The 20,279-nt window shown below is 39.8% G+C and overlaps 1 protein-coding gene across 2 annotated transcripts in view; it reads left to right on the forward strand.

Moving 5' to 3' along the window:
- The first annotated feature begins 273 nt into the window (after positions 1–273).
- GRM8 (glutamate metabotropic receptor 8) overlaps positions 274–20,279 on the forward strand; it is a 739,885-nt gene continuing 719,879 nt past the window's right edge. For both annotated transcript variants that reach the window (XM_077770781.1, XM_077770780.1), the window contains exon 1: positions 274–783. In XM_077770781.1, coding sequence (XP_077626907.1) covers positions 274–783 — 510 coding nt within the window. The remainder of the gene's footprint in view (positions 784–20,279) is intronic.

The following is a 20,279-nucleotide window of genomic DNA, read 5'->3' on the forward strand; positions in this document are numbered from 1 at the left end:
TGACCTCATCCCACCTTCAGAACCTCAGCTGTTATTCTAATTTTTGCACCATTCCAGGCAAGTTGACTTTATATGGAAATAAAATTGAACCTTAGGGGTCTGATGGAAATTCACTGTGACATTCAAATCAAGAAAACTTGCTAAAACCCACAGAGCCTTTTCCCCCATGGGCCCTGATGGTAGCCTCCAGAAGGTGCAGCCTCTGGTGGTCCCCTTTCTTCTGTGGCAAGAATAAACTTTGGGTCTTGGGTTGCAACACCACCTGTGGAGAAAATGGTATGCGAGGGAAAACGATCAGCCTCTTGCCCTTGTTTCTTCCTCCTGACCGCCAAGTTCTACTGGATCCTCACAATGATGCAAAGAACTCACAGCCAGGAGTACGCCCATTCCATACGAGTGGATGGGGACATCATTTTGGGGGGCCTCTTCCCTGTCCATGCAAAGGGAGAGAGAGGGGTACCTTGTGGGGAGCTGAAGAAGGAAAAGGGGATCCACAGACTGGAGGCCATGCTTTATGCAATCGACCAGATTAATAAGGACCCTGATCTCCTCTCCAATATTACTCTGGGTGTCCGGATCCTTGACACATGCTCCAGGGACACGTATGCTTTGGAGCAGTCATTAACGTTCGTGCAGGCATTGATAGAGAAAGATGCTTCTGACGTGAAGTGTGCTAATGGAGATCCACCCATTTTCACCAAGCCTGACAAGATTTCTGGTGTCATAGGTGCTGCAGCAAGCTCCGTGTCCATCATGGTTGCTAACATTTTAAGACTTTTTAAGGTAGGTGAAGGCATCATCTTTCTGATCATTGTGATAAGACAGTAAATTGTTCTGACTCCAACCACAGGTTTAAGAAGAATGTGAACATGGTGAAGATGCTCATAGACCCTCTCAGGGTCACCAGGTTGCTCAAACAGAGGATTCCGTTCTGTGTTTATACATGTATTGATTTAGTTCCATTATTTAATTGGATTAATTATGACTCTTTCTTCTCCCTGAACAAACAGGTGATAATTTCTGGGATATGTTGGGTCCTTAACATCTTGGGATATACTTCTTACTGATGTTCATTTTAAGTCAAAGCAAGTATTTTTAGAGAGTACAATGAAATCTTAGCACATTTTTCATATAAAACATTTCTATGGTGTTTGAGATATAAGATAATTTACGTGGTGAAGCTTCTTTAAAGTGGAATGCTCTGTTATGACAAAAGTTCCTGTATGAAGAAACAGTATTTATTACTAATGTGTGGATGGGAATGACACCCTGGGATATAACATGGCCATAAAATTGTCAGGTTTATAATAGCTGCAATAGAGAAGAACCTCATTAATTCAGACTGCTCTGATGCAGACTTGGAATAATTATATATAATTCATATTGAGTTAAAAGTTCAAGTTTAGCAGAATAATTCAAGTTTTTCTGATATAGGTTTGATAATCTACCTATAAATTGCATTTACATATTAAATAAAATTGACAAAATAAAATGGAATAATACTGTTTAAAGTATAAAGTGCCATAAAAATACAGTTGCTGTAACTCACCATCTTTCATTAACTTTCTCATTTTGTTTATCAATATCCATTATGTAGTGTTCTATAGTAGATGTTTTTTTGAATTGAAAATACTTTTCATTGATTTCTTAGTGGGACATGACTTTTCCAACTTATTCTGAATTAGTGGGGGATTTTTTTTATATTGTAAGACACTTGTTTCTGTGAATATCATATTTAAAGGTATTAAAAGAGTATGGAGAAATTGGACAGGTGACAGATACAGTGCCACATATGAAATAAATGATGGAAAGCTTACCTCACAAAAAAAAAAATGACAGGAATCGAATTGAATCATCTTGGTTTGGGATGCTCTTGGTTTGGGAAATATCTTGGGGTACCATCTAGTCTGGTTCACTTTGTATGCTGGAATCCTCTTTGTAACCTCCCCCTAAGTGGCAGTCCAGCTTCTGTATGAATCCCTTTAGTTAGAGGACAGAATGCTAAGAGGCAGCCTAATGACTGTTTTCAAACTGATGAAATTTTCTGAAATGAGGATACTGAGCAGAAGCTCTCTGTGTCTAAGGAGTATTGAAGAGGCACAAATCAGGCTTCAAGGAATGCTGGAGACACTTTGAAGGACACTAGGAAGAGCCTTTTGGCAATGAGAAGGACACAAGATTAAAATAGCCAGCCAAAGGTGCTCTAATTTGTCATTTTTAGAAAAATTTCTCCTGGGCTAGCTGACCCCTTGCCTGGACAGATTTTCCAGATTTCTAACCACATCCAGGGATCTAGAATTTCTCCTCAAAGTCTCAATTCTGAGCTGTATGCCATTTTGTGCTCTGTAATGGTATCCAGTTTCAGCTACTTTCCCAGCATCTTTTTCCTCTCTGATTTGATTTCTCTTCCCAGTTGCTCCTAAGCATCTTTTTTTTCTGTTCTTAACGCAGCGATTGTGGCTCAACAATACTCACTTTTATGTTATTTTGTTTTATTCTGTTTATTTTTTTAAAGTTTTAAATTTTAATCCCAGTATAGTTAATATGCAGTATAATATTAGTTTCAGGGGTATAATATAGTGATTCAACAATTCTGTATGTTACTCAGGGCTCATCATGATAAGTGTACTGCTCTTAAATCCCCGTCATCTATTTCACCCTCCCTTCACCCCTCTGGTAACTATCATTTTGTTCTCTATAGTTAGGAGTCTGTTTGTTGGTTTCTCTCCCTCTCTCTCTTCATCACTCTCTTTTATTTCCTTTACAACACCCACTTTTTGGGAAGAAGTAAACCTTCATGAGCATCTTCTCCCTGCCTTCTGTTACCCTCCCCTTATGCACTAATTCTGGTTCCCTGCAATCCCATCATAATTCCTATGAATCCTGTCTCCTTCCTATAGTCTGGTGGCCAGCCAAAAGTAGACAAGGATTTGAGGAGTGGGGTATTGGTCATAATTGCTTATATGAACATTTTAAAGATTGTATACATTAATTTTACTATAGAATCAGCTTATCTGTAAAATGGGGATAATATTGTGTTAGGTGTTGGGATGGATTTAATGAGAAAATACAGGTGAAGGGTTCCACTGTTACCTGCCTATGTCTTTCACCTCCTTGAGTTGCTGAAGGAACCTTCAGGCCATCTGAAGAGTGGGTTTTGTTTTTATGCAGTCTCAACCTCCCTTCCCTCTGCTCCATTCTTCCTTCATTGGCTGGCCAATTCTCTCCTTACTGTCTTGGATAATTCCAGAGGGACCATATTTGACTAGGTGTGAGAATTACCATTGATTCTCTGGGCAGAGTCCAGTGCTCCAGGTCAACTCTTAAGACAGTGGTCAGCACATGAGAGAACTACTCTTGCCACCCTTGACCAAATCTTAGGGAGTGGGTGACATTTAGCCAGGACAGAGTGTTAGCTGTGGTAAATATCATAACTAAAATCAGGTCACTGGCACAGTGTGCGTATTTATTATGTGGAAGCAAATGTATTTATCAATAAAATTACTGGGGCCTGAAAAATGTCTTTCAAAAGTAAGTGACAGAATGTAGGTGCTCAGCCTATCTTCCAGCTAGAACCACATGAATGTGAACTTGATAATTGTAACTTTTATTGTTTTGCTACTTTAATTTACTTTGATGATTTATGTGAGACCTCCAGTCAGCACTCTACACTGATATTAATCATGAAATGATGATATTCATTCTTAGAATAGAAAATGCTTCACTTTATATGTGAATGTATTCTGTTTAAACACATATGTTAGGATTTCCATGAAATATTAGAATAGTTAGCAAAGGAATGATTAACAAATTAATGCATTGGAATTGGCTTATAATTTCTTTTTGAAAAACAGTAGCATGATTAAACCAAATGCTATGACTTGAATAAAAGTGAACATTTGAGGCAGTTTTATGGTTCTTGGGCCCCTTTAGGACAGCATAAGACCCATTGAACCTAAGAAAGATGCACAGATGTCAATATATTGCCACTTATTCCTAAATTAATGAAGTTAAAAGAAATAGAGCATCTTGGTTTGAAAACACACAAACAATTAACAGTGATAATAAGAGATGCAAACAGGGCCTTAATTAATGAGTTTACTCACTGTCCTGCTTAACAATAAACATTAGTTGAAGATTTTAGAGTGTAGCCAGAACCTGTTTTAAAATTGTGTAGAAAATACTTGTGCTAAAATTGGAATATCCAGATGTCTTAGTTCTCTCTCTCTCTCTCTCTCTCTCTCTCTCTCTCTGTCTCTCTTTTGGACAACCCCGGAATAGCCTTGTCTTCACCTGCTGTATCTGCCAGGGCTAAGTCATGTGGGAGACAAAGGCCTCCAGGCATCTCCCTCTTGCTTCAGCCTGCTCCTCCTGTGGCAGCTTCTCCTGTACTCTGTATCCTTCTATGTTCTAATCAAAGCCTGGTTTCAGGAAAGGAGCTATGTATTATCAGTCATCTGCATACAGTAGGTCCATGTTTAAGCCAGGAAGATTCTATTTTCTTCAGGATCACTAACAGTGGGATGAAATAATTTGTCTTTGTGAAGGGGTTCAGGCATCTGTTGGAGAGGTTCATTTAGCTCCTGTACCAGAGACTATACCTCATGGGGGGCCACCTCTTTTGCCCAGAGTACAGCTGGCCCTACTCCTTTCTAGAGGGAAGAGATATTGTCCTATTTTTGCTAATCTTCCTACCACAACCTGGAGACTAATGAAAAAAAATCAGACTTTTTAACTTCAGAGGAAAGTTGGACATGGGGCTGAGCTGGAAGCTTCCTGTGGCCTCTGCCCACAGGACAATGAATGCACTGCTAAACCAGTGATTTTCATCCCCATGAGGTGAGGTTCACACCGCTCTCTCTCCTTATAGCCTCAACGGGGTGTGTTGAGTTATCAAAACCAACTCAGAGGCTTTTCAAATGACAGGACCCAGTGTGTGAGTATATGCTTCCCCTTCCCCACTCCTTCCCTAGGAATCATTTCTATGGATTCCAGTGGTTTACATTTCTTAGGTGTGTTGGGAGTGAAAACAAGTTTGAGAGCCACAGATGAAGACTTTAATGATCTAAACTTTTTAGAAGCACTGCTGTACCTTAAAACAGACGCATGTCATGTATGGGTTAATATGGGGGCAGAGTGGTCACTTAAGTGATTGTTTAATCCTTATAGCAAGTTAATAGTTTTAGATAATAGTAGTATCAATTACGATAATGTGACATGTAACTGCAGAATAGCAAACCCAGAACTGCTTCATCCTACATATCTAGAGGTGAAAATGTCACCCTAGTGGCTCTTGTATTGCAGAGAGACCAATGAAAAGAGGGGCCAAGCTCTCAGAGATTGTATAGTTTGGAAAGAATTAAAAAAGAATGAGGGGGCCTTTTGGAAATGTTGACTGAGAAACCCATAATTTAAATTATTTTTTAAAAAAGCAATTTTGAGGAATTTGCATATGTTTTATAAAGAGCTCAGATTTCCCCCCTTTTCTAGAATATTTTCCAGCCCTCACCTTTAAATTAGAGCAATTTTGCTCCTCAAAACGCTAATGATATACTTACTTTGAGCAAAGATTGAACATTCTAAGTTAAAAATAACATTGATGCTTGGAGGTAACCATTCACATTAATGTCCATGTAGTTGCATCTGGGTAATAAAAGGACAATGTCAGATATAATTTCTCTCTCTCTTGTTTTTCTAGTTAACTTTACCTAGAGAATGAACTCTCTACTCTTGAAGGGTAGTTAAGTAGTCTTTAGTATATACTTCACAAAGCAATCAAATGAGACTTAAATAGAAATACTCTTGTGGGTGGGATAATTTCTTTCCATGTGCAAGTGTTCTGGTTATAAATGGCTAAAATTGACTTTAATGTTAAGTAAATGAAGTACAGTGAAATATCCAATTACCCTGGAAGTCTTCCCCTACCTTGCTATGTTTACAAAGATGTTTTCTTCCAAGAGACCCTAAGAATGGTAGCAACCACTTCCCTAAAGGCAAGTATTTTGCGAGTTATTTATTGCATACAATGGACTTTATTAAGTGTAAACTCAGACGAAGTAAATCTGCCATAGTCAGGCTCATCTTAGTTAGATGGACAGGTATATGTACCCAATCAATAAACTCAGCAGGAGTTAACATTTCATGTTAAATGTTACTTGAGGGCAAATAAATTGAAAGATAAATTTAAGCCAATCCTTTGTCACTGTAGAAAGCTCTAATTTAACTTTGTAAAGAGCCCACTCACCTCAAATGAGAGATGATGGGTACTCTCTCTTATAGTGGCTCTCAGTGAGAGTATTGGGGGAAGTGGGCATTGCCTGTGGTCATTGGCACTTCAACTTGGAGTCAGATAATAAATATTCATTCATAAATATAATGTAATGTAGACTTGGTAATGTCAGTTCCCTTCTTAAAACTCCTTAATGGCTACCCTTAACTCCAGGATGAAGGTCTATATCTACTTTGGGAAGTAGATCACTTCTCTTGGCTAGATTGAGTTTCTTTGTTATGTGTAACAAAGCTCCAGTAGGGCAGGATATATCTATGATATATAGGAGGGCATGGATCTCTTGTTGTTGCTATTATTTCCGGTACCTAGCATTGACCTGTCTGGGAATCAATAAATGTTTGCTAAATGAATGAATGAATGAACTGTACCTCTCTACTTCCTCCATCTGTACTCTCTCCCTCTCCCAGTCCCAAACATTGGAAATAATCTGTGTTAGGTAGATAGGACAGAAATGGAATTTTATTTGTTTTACTTTTATACTCGTTGAGAGAAAGGAACAGAAGGAGGAAGCAGGGCAGAAAGAAGGAGACATAGTATATTTTGGGAGTTACTATTTTCATGTGCTGCCTCATTTTCCTACACATTCCCATTTTCTCTAAACAGTTTTTTAAATTAAAAATTTAATAAGCAAAAGACATGAGCACATTCTCATTTTGAAATGTTTAACCAATGGATAAGTAAATAGTGTAAAATGGAAGGAGACCACATCTAAACACATATATCTATTAGTAAAATTATATACAGAGACATATAATTTTATTAAAAGAGAAATGTCTTATAACTTTTTTTCATGGAATAATATATCTCAGCAACATTTCCATGTTGGTTAATATAGTTCTGTGGCAGTAATTCTCAATGCTGGCTGCACATTAGCATTACCTGAACAGCTTAAAAAAAAAAGATGCTCAAACTGTCTAAGACAAGTGAAATTGGGGTGGGGCTGGCATTGGTGTATTTTAAATAATTGCTAGGTGATTCTGATATTTGTGTAGGATTGAGAACTAGAAACCTTTTTTTTTTAACGTTTTATTTATTTCTAGGAGAGAGAGAGAGAGACAGCGTGAGCAGGAGAGGGTCAGAGAGAGAAGGAGTCACAGACTCTGAAACAGGCTCCAGGCTCTGAGCTGGCAGTCAGCACAGAGCCCGACGCGGGGCTCGAACCCACGAACCACGAGATCATGACCTAAGCGAAAGTCAGACGCTTAACCGACTAAGCCACCCAGGCGCCCCTAGAAACCTTTTTAAAAAACAGCTGCTTGGTTTTTGATTATATGAATAGACCATAATTTAATAAATCCCTTAGTGATAGATTACTTCCCTTTGATTTCTTTTTTTTTTTTTAATGTTTTATTTATTTCTAGGAGAGAGACAGCATGAGTAGGGGAGGGTCAGAGAGAGAGGGAGTCACAGACTCTGAAACAGGCTCCAGGCTCTGAGCTGGCAGTCAGCACAGAGCCCGACACGGGGCTCGAACCCACGAACCGTGAGATCATGACCTAAGCAAAAGTCGGACGCTTAACCGACTAAGCCACCCAGGCGCCCCATACTTTCCTTTGATTTCTTAAGGTCATTTATCATTTGAAAAAAACGTTAAAACAATGCTAGAGGTTCATTAAAACACAAGGGCTCAAGTGAATTTTGGAATCATAGGGCCCCTTTTTGAAGCAAAAAATTAGTGAGTTTGTTGAATTGCCAAAACACCTTGCTATAAGACAGACTCACAGGCACACATCATGGACTGTGCCTCTTCATGACAATCAGAAACAGAGTCAATGTAGGGGTCATGAGCTCGAAATACTGAAGGAGCATCATGACTCTTGTTGGGTGGAGCAGATTTTAAACTTGCTGAATTTAAGTTAATCTTACTTTCCTTTTTTCTAGCTCTATAAAGTCTGAAATCCTACAGTGAATTCTGAAGATATCTTAAGAGCTTACGAAGTGATTAATGCCTAAATTTGGAGTATTTTAAATAATTAGGTTGTTTTGAAAATAGTGAGGAATCTTTCCAAGAGAATGGCTTGTGATTGGATGCTATTTATTTATCTATTTATTCATTCTGTTCATGAATATTTATGAAGCAGCCATGATATGCCAGGTTAAGGTTAATCTTCATTGTGGGGATAGAGAAGGAACAAGAAAAAGTCTGTGTCCTCAGGGAGTTTATATTCTGGTGGGGGTAGAAATATGAGGTGTACAAATAAATGTAGACAGTAACAATGTCATAAAGAAAATAAAGGAGGTGGACAAAGAGCATGAGCTTGGGTGGCAGGGAGGGCCTCTCTCTGAGGTCACCGTGGAATGACCGGACAAAGCCTGTCAGTTAACAACTAGGAGAAGAGCATCCAGATGAGTCTTTCTTTTTCCCCAAGCTCCCCTCAACCCAAGCCCTGGTTGAAGAATATTTCAAAGGAAACCAAATCTTGGCGAATGAAGCCCCTATCCTGCCCCCTCTCCCCCTACCTTTATTATCTAGGTTTTCAGAGTCAGGATAGACTGATACAGGAGACCGAGATGGAAAGGATCTATAGGACCTCTTCCTTCCTGCCTGTGGTAACAAAGGCTTCCTTGAGGCAGGTGCACAGGTCTGATTCCCTGCCTTATTTTTTTTTTTTTAATGTTTATTTATTTATTTTTGAGACAGATAAAGCACAAGCAGGGGAGGGACAGAGAGAGGAGAGAGAGACTCTCAAGGAGGCTCCACGCAGCTGGATGCTGGGTGGGATCTCACAACCCTGGGATCATGACCTAAGCCAAAATCAAGAGTCAGTTGCTTGATTAACTGACTGAGCTTGATGCTTAACTGACTGAGTCACCCAGTTGTGATTTTCTGCCTTTTGAGAAACCTGGCCCCTACCCCATCTCCCTCACTCAATTGTCCCTAAAGTCTCCGGCCAAGCCAGACCCCAGGGCTAAGTCAGCAGGTGCCACCACCTGGGGTCCTTAGGTCTGTTGGTGTCTCGGGAGCACTGCCTATATGGGTGCATCCTTCTTGATTTCAAGTCCAGGTCCTTGGGAATCCCAAGGGTGGGACTGCTCCTCAGGAATTTGGAGAACATGACATCACCAAAGAGGCTGACCTCCCTCCTAGCAGGCCGGACAACACCTCAGGAAGATGTAAGCCTGGGACCTCGCAGGAGGGAAAGGGGAGTCATGTGGGCACAGTGAGACTCCCAGGGCAGGTGGGCAGCCAGGGACTGGAGGTTTCCAGGTTACTTCTTCCTGGCACCGTCCCCCACATCGAGGCCAGCCATGTTGCATGCAGCTGTGACCAGATGGATGACACTGATGAGAGACTTGAGCACAGCGATAGGGGTGGTGATCCAGAGGCCCAATCAGAAACACCCACAGAGCTAGCTCAGAGTCCCTCAGAGAAACTGAACAGGTGGAGGGGGCAGCAGAAGAGCTCATTTCCAGCACAAGGGATAAACAGAAGGCTTGAGGGTTGATTAAAGGCTTGAGAAGTGTGTCTTTGGAAAGCATCCAGAAGTCCACTGAGCAAGTAGAAGGAGGAGGCCTTGAGGGGGCAGCAGGGCATGAAGTAGAAAGAAACGATGACTAAGGCAATCCAGCAGAGCCTTGGGATGGACAGGGCAGACAGAGTGGGATCAGGGAGCCTGCCTGAGGACCCTTTCCCTCCCGTTTGCTTTGGAGCCACTGGAAGCACTCACGGATGAAGTTTGGCACAAACAGGAAGATATTTTTGCCTGGCATCACAGCAGCCCCCTTGCCACCCCCGGGCCCCATCTGGAGGTGGCATCCAAGTCCCAGCCCTTCCGTGCTCTCACGCTCCAGCTCGGTGCCTCAGGCCAACCCAAGAAACAGTGCACAGGCCTCCGGTGCCCCTGCCCTGGCTGCTACTTATTTTTTAAGAAATATTTTTTGTCTGAAAACCTTTCTAGAGCAAGTCAGGATACATAAACACACAAACACTCCACACACATACATAAGGAAAGTCCTATGCCCTTCTTTCTTCTTATTCAACCTAAATATTGCAGCGGTTGGTTTAAAAAAATTATAGACTTTGTTTTTTTAGGGAAGTTTTAGGTTTACAGCAAAATTGAAGATGGCGATGGTTTTATTTGGTTTCAGAACAGGTTTCTTCCCAGACTCTTGTCAAAATAACTTTTTGCAACCAAAGGTGTACCTTCCTAGGAAGACTGACAATCCAAAGGCTTTCCTCTGGCTCCTGCCCAGTAGTTCTCAAACTTTAGCCTGAATCACAGTCACCCAGAGGACTTGTTAAAACACAGATTGCTGAGCCCCACCTTCTGAATTTCTGAGTCAGTAGGTCTGGGTTGGGGTCTAAGATTTTGCATTTCTAACAGCTCCCAGTGATGCTGATGCTGCTTTTTCCGCAGACCACACTTTGAGAACCACTGCTCCATATAAATCACTTGCTGGCCGACTTACCAAGTCAAAAGTACACAAACAAAAATGAGATTGAACAATGTCCCGTTTGGCAGCAGACTTTTTCTTTTGACTCATGCCTGGTTGGATTTCGGTTCATATTGGTCATAATCACAGCAGCTGCTATATGGATCTATTTTTAATTGTATGCCCTTTTGGAAGTTGTGTTCCTTATTAAATAATGCATAGCTCAGGAGTAATGATCAGCATAATGGTCACTTGAACGTGATTCCTAAAGCAGGGTCACTCAGATTACCACTTGTACTCATTTTTACTACCTGTGACAGTAGAACAGACTGATTTAAGAAACTTAGACTGTAAGATACACATTAACTGGGAATTGAGAACAGTAAAAGAAGAAAGAGACTATGATTTGTCTCAGCTACCAGCAATTTGTCTTCAGAAACCATGACAGCTACCTCCTGATTCCCATTATGCAATGAGATTGCAAATAACATTCCACAGCAATCTTAATCAATAGAGGGTCACAAGAGGCCCTTCTTTCCCCATGGTGGGAAAAAATGGTCTTTTTACCAATTTAAGTGATAGAATACACTCTCTGGCAAAAGACAGAGACATCTCTTTTAGTTGTAATTAGGGATTTTCCTTATCTCTAAACACTCTTCATAACATAAAAACATACACATAATCTTTGTGTCTTTTAAGTACATGATGAGCACAGGCTGGTGGGGTGGGAAGGAGTCCAGGTATAGCATCATCCAAAGCCAACTTTATCTGTTTCCAGAATGAGGCCAATCTCTGCTGCTTTACCCCATTAGGCCCAGCAAGCTAATAGGCATGTGTTCTCAGTGTTGGTCATTAGTCTCCTTCCAAGACTTCCCAAGGCTTCCGTCTGTGCTTGGGAGGCCGGGTTCCTTGGTGTAACATAGCCCCCAATCTATTGATTATGCCCAGCTTCTGAGAATTCATGGATCTGTCTCTGTGTCCCCCACAGTGCCACACTGGGCTTCCTTGGGATGTGAGGATGGTGATGTATTCTTGCTCCAGCTTCTTACCTTTGCTTCCTTTCACATAGATTAAGAGTAAACTCTAGCTTTGATTAGTGCTTGTATTATTTCTTACACTTTAAATCTAAGTATTTATATTGTGACAATTCTGTAAGGGTTCTCAAAGTAGTTTATCATCTTTGCTCTGAGAATGTTTGAATTTATATTGTTTATAAAGCAAATGGCATGTCATATTTAGGCAGATTTGTTGTGCAGATATTTATGGCTTATAGATATTTATCAAAGGGGCTGTCTATTCAAATTATGGATTATCGTAACACACTTATCTAGTAGTGCTAGATAAGTAAACTGTAAAACAGATTAGTATGAATTATATAAGATAGGCCAGGCTCTGAAGCCAGATTACCTGGGTTCAAATTCTGATATAATGCTTATTAGCTATATTACCTTAAGCAAGCTGGTTAATCTAAGTCTTAGCTTTCTTATATGTAAAGACTAGATAATAATAGTACCTTCTTCATAAGTTTTTATTTTTATTTTTTTATTTCTGAGAGAGAAGCATGAGCAGGGGAGGGTCAGAAAGAGGGAGATACAGAATCTGAAACAGGCTTCAGTCTCTGAGCTGTCAGCATAGAGCCCAACGCAGTCTCGAACCCACAAACCATGAGATCATGACCTGAGCCGAAGTCAAACGCTTAACCGACTGAGCCACCCAGGTGCCCCTTAAATGAAGATAAACAAGGTAAAGTGGATGGAGTCCTAAGCAGGATTCTTGGCAAATAGCACCATAAATATTTGCTATAATGATAATGAGGAGGGAGACACTGATGTCCACCATCAGTAGGATATTCATTTTGAGTTATACCTTTTTTCCAATTTCTCAGCTGTTCATCTTGAATTGCCTTATTTTGTGAACAAAGGTAGGTGAACGTTAGAGGTGCAGTCATTGACCAAGAAACAACACAATTAATAGGTTCAAATAGGCTCTGGCATGGAGAAAGGCTATCTAGTTTTTCTGAAGGCCAGACTTGAGACTAGGACCTTGCCAACTCCATGCTCCAGCCAACTGAGCTAAAAAAGTAGTAGTACTGTTATTCTTTGCAAATCCACGTGTTAGGTGGTAGGAGTCGCTTTTTATTTAAAAATCAGAAAACCAAGGGAAAGATTGGATGACCCAAAGATGAGCTGTGCTAAATTTTGCTATTGTTCCAGCACTCAAACAAAAATGCTACTAAGTTGAATTTTGGAAAAAAAAAAAAAAAGAAGAATTTTCTTCTTTGGATGCTTCCCGGTACCGCCAGTTTGAAGGTATAAGAGGTGGAATTGTGGCTGAGGAGAAGCTGCTGACTAACCCTAAAGCAGGGGCAGAGGCAGCCTTTAAATCTGTCTTTTGGGTTGGAATTCCCTTTTTTTTTTCTGTGTTTGATACAATGTTCCAGCATAGAAACACAGGCTCACTCTGGACAAAGAACACTACCTTTTTATTGAGGGAATAATTTTTCTTTCTTCTAGGCATGAACTGCATAACATTTGTACCTTTCACCTTCTGATACAAATGTCAGAAATTTCCTCTGCCCAAGGAAATGAAGATACTGGAAATTCCAGTTTTTAGTTTGGATTACTTTATTTCATTTATATTCATGCAGCTAAAGTACCTAGTGAAGTTTTGCATGTGTATAAATTAGTATTTACAGGTAACACCTTGCTGAAAATAAAATAGATTAAGTAGAGAATATTTTTCCCACAGCTTCCTTCTCTAATGAAAATAAAATAACCCAGCACCACTTCTTAACTGAATGCCCCATCTGTCACCTCCATGCTGCTCTGAGCCAGCACTGTCCTGGGGGTAGTGTGGGGCCAAGGGTCTACATGTGAAACAGGGTGGGTTTAAACACATGCTGGGAGACTTGGGATTTGAAGCTTCAGGCTTATATTTACTTTTATGTATTTCACTGACTTATGGGAAACTAAAATGAAAACCTGTATTTTTGGACTGTAATTACAGTTAAATTTCAGCCTTAACTGATCAGTATTAGGTCTAGCGTATGATATCAAAAAAATGGATATTAAATCAGTGATCTAACATACTGTAGTGGTCCAAGGTTGTTGAATAAATATTATTTTAACCCCTTATTTTTAAAATTTCATGATGTTTAAACTAATAACATTAATATTTTATTCTAGTAAGGTGGAACAAGTTTAGGATTTTGAAGTTAAATAAATGTAAAACCTATAAATATGCTGATCACATCTACATGATGAGAATTATCTTTAAAGAATCTATTTGCTCTTAGAAAATGATTCTTATTGGGGCAGCTGGGTGGCTTAGTCGGTTAAGCCTCTGACTTTGGTTCAGGTCATTATCTCATGGTTTGTGGATTCAAGCCCCACATTGGGCTCTGCTGACAGCTCAGAGCCTGGAACCTGTTTCAGATTCTATGTCTCCCTCTCTCTCTGGCCTTCCCCTGCTTGCACTCTGTCTCTCTCTCAAAAACTAAGTAAACATAAAAAATTAAAAAAAAAGAATTATTCTTATGAAGGAAAAAGGACAGTTTTGCATTTTGCTTTGTTTTATGTAACTCAGTTAAATTCATTAGTGGGGTTCCACTGTTTTCAAATATCATACTTCCTAACCAACATTTAAAAAATGTTTTAGGAAACTTGGTGCAAAATATTTTTTTCTAAAGTTGTTTTTCCAAGTTCTCCTTAAAAAAATTTTTTTTAGTTTATTTTTTGAGAGAGAGAGAGAGAGAGAGAGAGCGAGCAAGCAGGGGAGGGGCAGAGAGAGGGAGAGAATCCCAAGCAGGCTCTGCATTGTCAGCGCAGAGCTGGATGGAGGGCTTGAACTCACAAACTGTGAAATGACCTGAGCTGAAATCAAGAGTCAGATGCTTAACTGACTGAGCCACTCAGGTGCCCGTTCCTAGTTATAATACCATTATGGAACCTTAGAGATGGAAGGGATTTCTGAGATCTTCCATTTTAGCTTTTCATTCAAAGAAGAATCTAATCTATTAAGATCCTTGGTACATAGTCAATTCAGTGCTGCCTTTTGCTCCTCTTAATTTTGTTAAATGTGTTTCCACCCAACCCCTCTCTAGAATATAATATTGTTGACAGTAAGAAACATGTCTTACTCATCTTTTGTTCCTGAGGGTAATTGGCATGGTCCTTGGCACACAGTAGGTACCAAATGAATGCATCCTGAACTGATTTAACAATGTCAGTGAGGGAATGCTAATAATCTTACCATTATCCCACTCCATGTTGTAATGGAATATTTTTTTTTTAATATTTTTATTTCTAGGAGAGAGAGAGCGTGAGCAGGGGAGGGTCAGAGAGAGAGGGAGACACAGACTCTGAAATAGGCTCCAGGCTCTGAGCTGGCAGTCAGCACAGAGCCCGACGTGGGGCTTGAACCCACGAACCGCGAGATCATGACCTAAGCGAAAGTCGGACGCTTAACTGACTAAGCCACCCAGGCGCCCCTGGAATATTTTTTCTTTATTCTGAACTGAATTTTTTCCTCCCTTTGAATAGTTTTCAGAAAGATTTTAATTCCAGAAAGCATGGGGAAGCTCATCTAGCCAGTTGGACCAGATGAAGCAATCCTGGTGCTTAAGACGGGGGCAGATGTCATGGTCAATCACTTCTATGCATTGGTCCTGCTCCTGTCTTCTGATGTATGTCTTTTTCATGAGACAGACAGTCCTTCAAATGTTTTCAGATCCCTGTTGTTCCTGAGTCTTGAGTTCTTTAGGCTCAAAGTTCCTATTTTTTACCTGCTCCTAGTAGTATCAGCATAAAAGCTAACATTTGAAAACTTCCTATATACCAGGTACTGTGCTAAACACTTAGCATGCCTGATCTTATTTGATCCTCATCACAATTCCATCAGATAGTTATGGTTTTCAGATGAGGAAATGAGGCTTATTAAAGTTCCTTAGATAACTGACTTAGAAAGTAAGTGGCCACGCCATACACAAACCTTGGTCTGACAAATGCAGAAGCTCATGCTTTTAACTGCTTTTTTGTAAGGCCTTTCATACAGTATGATTTTAAATCCTTTCTGTTACGGCTTCATTCCCCCAGAACACAGTCCCGCTGTTAGTTTAACTCTGTTGTAAGTTAAATCCATTTTTCCTTGCTATTCTAAAAGATTACTTTTGAGCAGAAAAGCTAACACACAGGACAATAGCCTTACACTTATAGAGTAAGCGGAATGGCTGGAATGGCAGATGGGCTGGCCAGCACATCCTCTGTGGGCAGTGGCCTCAAAGAAGGATGGAGTCTAACTGCCCATGACCTTATATAGCTTCCCTGCTCCTAGAGTGGTCACACAGCTCCCTGGAAAATGTTGGGAAATGTGCACTCCTTTAGCAGTGTTGATGGGAGCTTTCCATTGTTCCAGATGTTTTCTAGGGAGGATACTGGGTGGGAAGAATTCATATTATTACAGATGGCCAGAGCACTTTATGTATCAGGAAGTTTTCCATGGAAGGATTAATGTATCCAAAATTATTCTTTGAAGTTAATGGCAGGATGTGGTAAAACTACTTAGACTTAAGGAAAACACTGAGAACATCAAAATAAATACATGGTTTGCACCTACTTCTTTCCCAAACTAAAATATGACGCATGACAGCATTTCCTCAACACGTGGGACCAAGTTCTAGATCAAATGCAGAGATGATAAAATGAGCATATTTGTATTAAGTTTCTTTGATTTACTCCTTTTTCCATTGAGTCTAATTGAATGGTTGGATAGAGATATTGGGACCGAAGTTTACGCTATTATCAACGCCAGAATAACAGACCATACAGTAAATATATGTGGGGAGAGAACAGAGTTCCAATCCTATTTCCTGTACCTTGGCAGAGGAAGAGAATTTTTTTTCCAGCCACTTTTGGGGGTAGACTTGGTCAAGCAGCCCCACTTGTCCATCAGTTAACCAGCACCAGAGCCTCCCAATACTGCTGCTGTGTATTCACGGCCACCTCCACCCCCTTTCTTCCTCTGTTAACATGCCTTATTGTCTACCCCAAGGCTTCTTTAACCATCCTAGGATGTATTTGGTTATACCTTTACTTTGAAAACACTTTTGATCTTTATAGAGTTCCTCTAGATTTTCCTGTTAGATAAAAACAGATTTTTATACCTTTTGTTTCCATGGTAATGGATTCCAGGACTACTTTAGAAAATGACTAGCTTTGTGTGCAAGTGGAAAGTTGGAGCATTATGGACTAACAATAAATACCAGCCCACCTGTGAGAGGAGAGCAAACTAGATAGAAACATTTAGAACCATGGTTCGTGAGATAATGTAAGCATATTTTAAGTGAAATCAGTGGAATTTGGAAAGCGAGTCTTGCATTGCAGGCAAATGGTTTGGGAGCATTAGCATGAAATTTAGTGTTCACTAATCAGCTCAAGGAAGAAAGACCTTAATTAACTTAAGGCATTAGTTTCAAATTTAACAGTTTAGAAGAAGCCATAGAACCCCATTTCTGAATTTTCAGAAACTTTCCCAAGTTTTCGCAAGGGCCAATTCTGCTCTTGGGAAATTGGAGGAGGATGTAGGCAGAGGAGAGCTTTTCTTGGGCTGTTTGCCTTTTGGTGAAAGGAAGATTATTTCCAAAACCTCAAGGGAGACTACCTGGTATTGTCAGCAAATGTACCTTTTAGGAATCTGGGGTGCAGGCTATAACTCAATAGAAAAATCTATCAGAGTTGGCTAAAGACAGAACAAACATAAAAAGCAGATATTTTTCTGGGAAAGATAGAGCTGCTTTAGGTTTCTGAGCATGTGGAAGGAGAAGGAATAATCAGATTTTTGAGGTCAACCCTGACTCTGCTCCTACAAGCCTGCTTTTTGTTATAAGGAGGAAGAATGAGAGGGAAGAGGAAAGACCGAGGGAAGAAAAGAGGAAGGGAGAGGTGTGCGCCAAGTTGATTGTGCTTATTTGGAAGGAGAGGATGAATCAAAGCCCCTTTTGTCCTAATGTGGATTTTAATATTTAAAACTACCCTTGCCATTATTGAGGATATTAAGATGCTTTTATGTTGAACTGATAAAAATACGTTTGGAATAATAAATGATGTGTAATGTACAAATACCTTCCCCAGACACCTTTAAAAATTTTTTTAAAGCATAAAAGTCATAAGCAACTGTATCGGAAAGTTTCCAGAAGCATTCTTCTAGGAGACATAGGTTGTTTTTTTTTTTTTTTTTTTTTTGAAATGTTTTTCTATGATTGGGAGCTCTCCACCTGCCTGGAAGGATTCAGTACATTGTTTCTAATGATACTAAAGGGAGGTTGAACTACTCTGGAACTCTATTCATTTTCTTCTTAATATTTCTAAGATTGAAGATGCCTGTTAATATAGGTCTTTTATATATCTGGTAGGGAGAGTTTACAAAAGCTGATTGATTTTCATCTAGCTCATTTCTTTAAGCATTTGCAGCAGTGATCCAAATGATCACACTTGTTTTCTCCTTGTCCACGCTGCATCAGACCTTCATCAAACTCACCTTATTTCCATTTTCCACCCCCAGGAGCATACGTTGCACACAAAGTGGGGCTTTTGGCTTTTGTAATTGGAATGTAAATGTACCATCCTCTCCAAGGAGGGAGGCTCCACTTTGCTGAAGGCTAGCTGAGACCCAAGGCTTGGCAAGGAGTCCCTTAAGGTATCCTGGCAGGTCAGCCTGCTTGCTGGCTTTGAAAAGGTCAGCTTTCCATGAGCCCCAGTGCAAGCATTTTCCAGCCCACTGTAATTCCCAGGGAAAGCTCTGTGGATTCCTGGAGGGATCCTTTCTTTATCTACACCCCAAATGGGTCCCCAAATGGCAGATAGACTGCTCCCCTTTGAAAAAGGTCTAGTTAGCTCCAGGAGACTCTGGTCTAAGAGATGGAGATGTCTTCAGCCACTCCCACTTTTCCTCTGCAGTCTCTCCTTTGCCTTTTCCTGCTTTCCTGTGGGTTGCCTGAACATTTTATAGAATTCCATTTTAATTTAGAGTGTTATTATTTTGATTTGATTTCTGTTTTAGGATATGTCTCTTTAAATAGCTTTTTTTTGTGGTGGTTCTACATATGACATTTATTTATACATAAGTTTTCATAGTCTACTGGTGTTGATATTTTACCAGTTCCATTGAAGTGTAGGAACTTATATCCCTTTACCCTCCCCTTTTATCATTGTTTTAAATATGTCCTCTGCGTACCTTGAGAACCATTTTAGACAGTAATATGATTTTTGCTTTCTTCACAAACCATATTTAGAAAACTAAAGAGAAGTAAAGTCTTGTATTTATCCATATTTTCACTCTGTTGTTCTTTTTTCTCTCCTGGTGTTCCAAGATTCCTTTTTTAAACTTTTCCTTTGTTTAGAGACCTGTCTTTAGCCATTCTTTTAGAGTACGCCTATTAGTTTTCCTTCTTCTGAGAATGTCCTTCCTGAAGCATATTTTTCTGGACATAGAGTCCTGGATTGATTTTTCTTTCTTCCATTACTTGAAAACTATTTAATCACTTCCTTCAGGCCTCCTTGATTTCTTATGAGAAATCCTCTGTAGTTAATGTATCATTTCTCACTGGCTACTTTCCAGATTTTGTCTTTGTCTTTAGTTTTCAGAAGTGTGATGATAGTGTGTTTTGGTGTGGATTTCTGGGTTTATCTTGTTTGGTGCTCACTGAGACTCTTGGGTCTTCTTTTGCCAAGTTTGTGAAGTTTTCAGCCATTATTTCTTTAAATGCTTTTCCAGCTCTTCCCTCTTTTTCCTGTCCTTCTGGGAGTCAGATGATCTATATTTTAGGTGCTTTTTAAAATAATCCTACAGTCTTAGAGACTCTGTTCTTTTTTTTTTTTTTTTTTTTAAACTAGTCTACTTTCTCCTTATTGTTTTGATTGGGTAATTTCTATTTTTCTATCCTCATTTCACTGAATCTTTCCTTTATTTTCTCCATTTTGCTGTTGAACCTATCCATTGAAGGTTTGTTTTTGTTGTTTTTTTTTTTTAAATTTCAGTTATGGCATATTTTAGCATCAAACTATCACTTGGTTCTTCTTTATATCTTCTATTTGCTGAGAATTCTTATTTCTTTGCCAAATTTTACTAGTTTTTCCATTTATTTAAAGAATGTTTAGGGGCGCCTGGGTGGCTTAGTCGGTTAAGTGTCTGACTTTCGCTTAGGTCATGATCTCGCGGTTCGTGGGTTCGAGCCCCGCGTCGGGCTCTGTGCTGACTGCCGGCTCAGAGCCTGGAGCCTGTTTCAATCTGTGACTCCCTCTCTCTCTGACCCTCCCCTGCTCATGCTGTCTCTGTCTCTCTCTCCTAGAAATAAATAAAACATTAAAAAAAATTTAAAGAATGTTTATAATTGTTTATTGATACCATTCTGGCTATGAGGACCGGGGATGGGGGAGTGTCTTTATACTGCTCCATGTGACCTCCACTGACATTGCTCGGGATTGACACTGCTGAATGGTGATGGTAAAGTTCTGACTCTCCACTAGGCTCAACTAATACCCACCAGAGATTAATCCAGTCTCCCCATTCAAACTTCTCTAAAATCATCCTCATTAGGGTGTTGGGATACCTTACTCTAGTC

The sequence above is a fragment of the Crocuta crocuta genome, unplaced genomic scaffold (assembly GCF_008692635.1).
Source record: "Crocuta crocuta isolate KB4526 unplaced genomic scaffold, BGI_CrCroc_1.0 scaffold266, whole genome shotgun sequence".
In the NCBI taxonomy this organism is placed as follows: domain Eukaryota; kingdom Metazoa; phylum Chordata; class Mammalia; order Carnivora; family Hyaenidae; genus Crocuta; species Crocuta crocuta.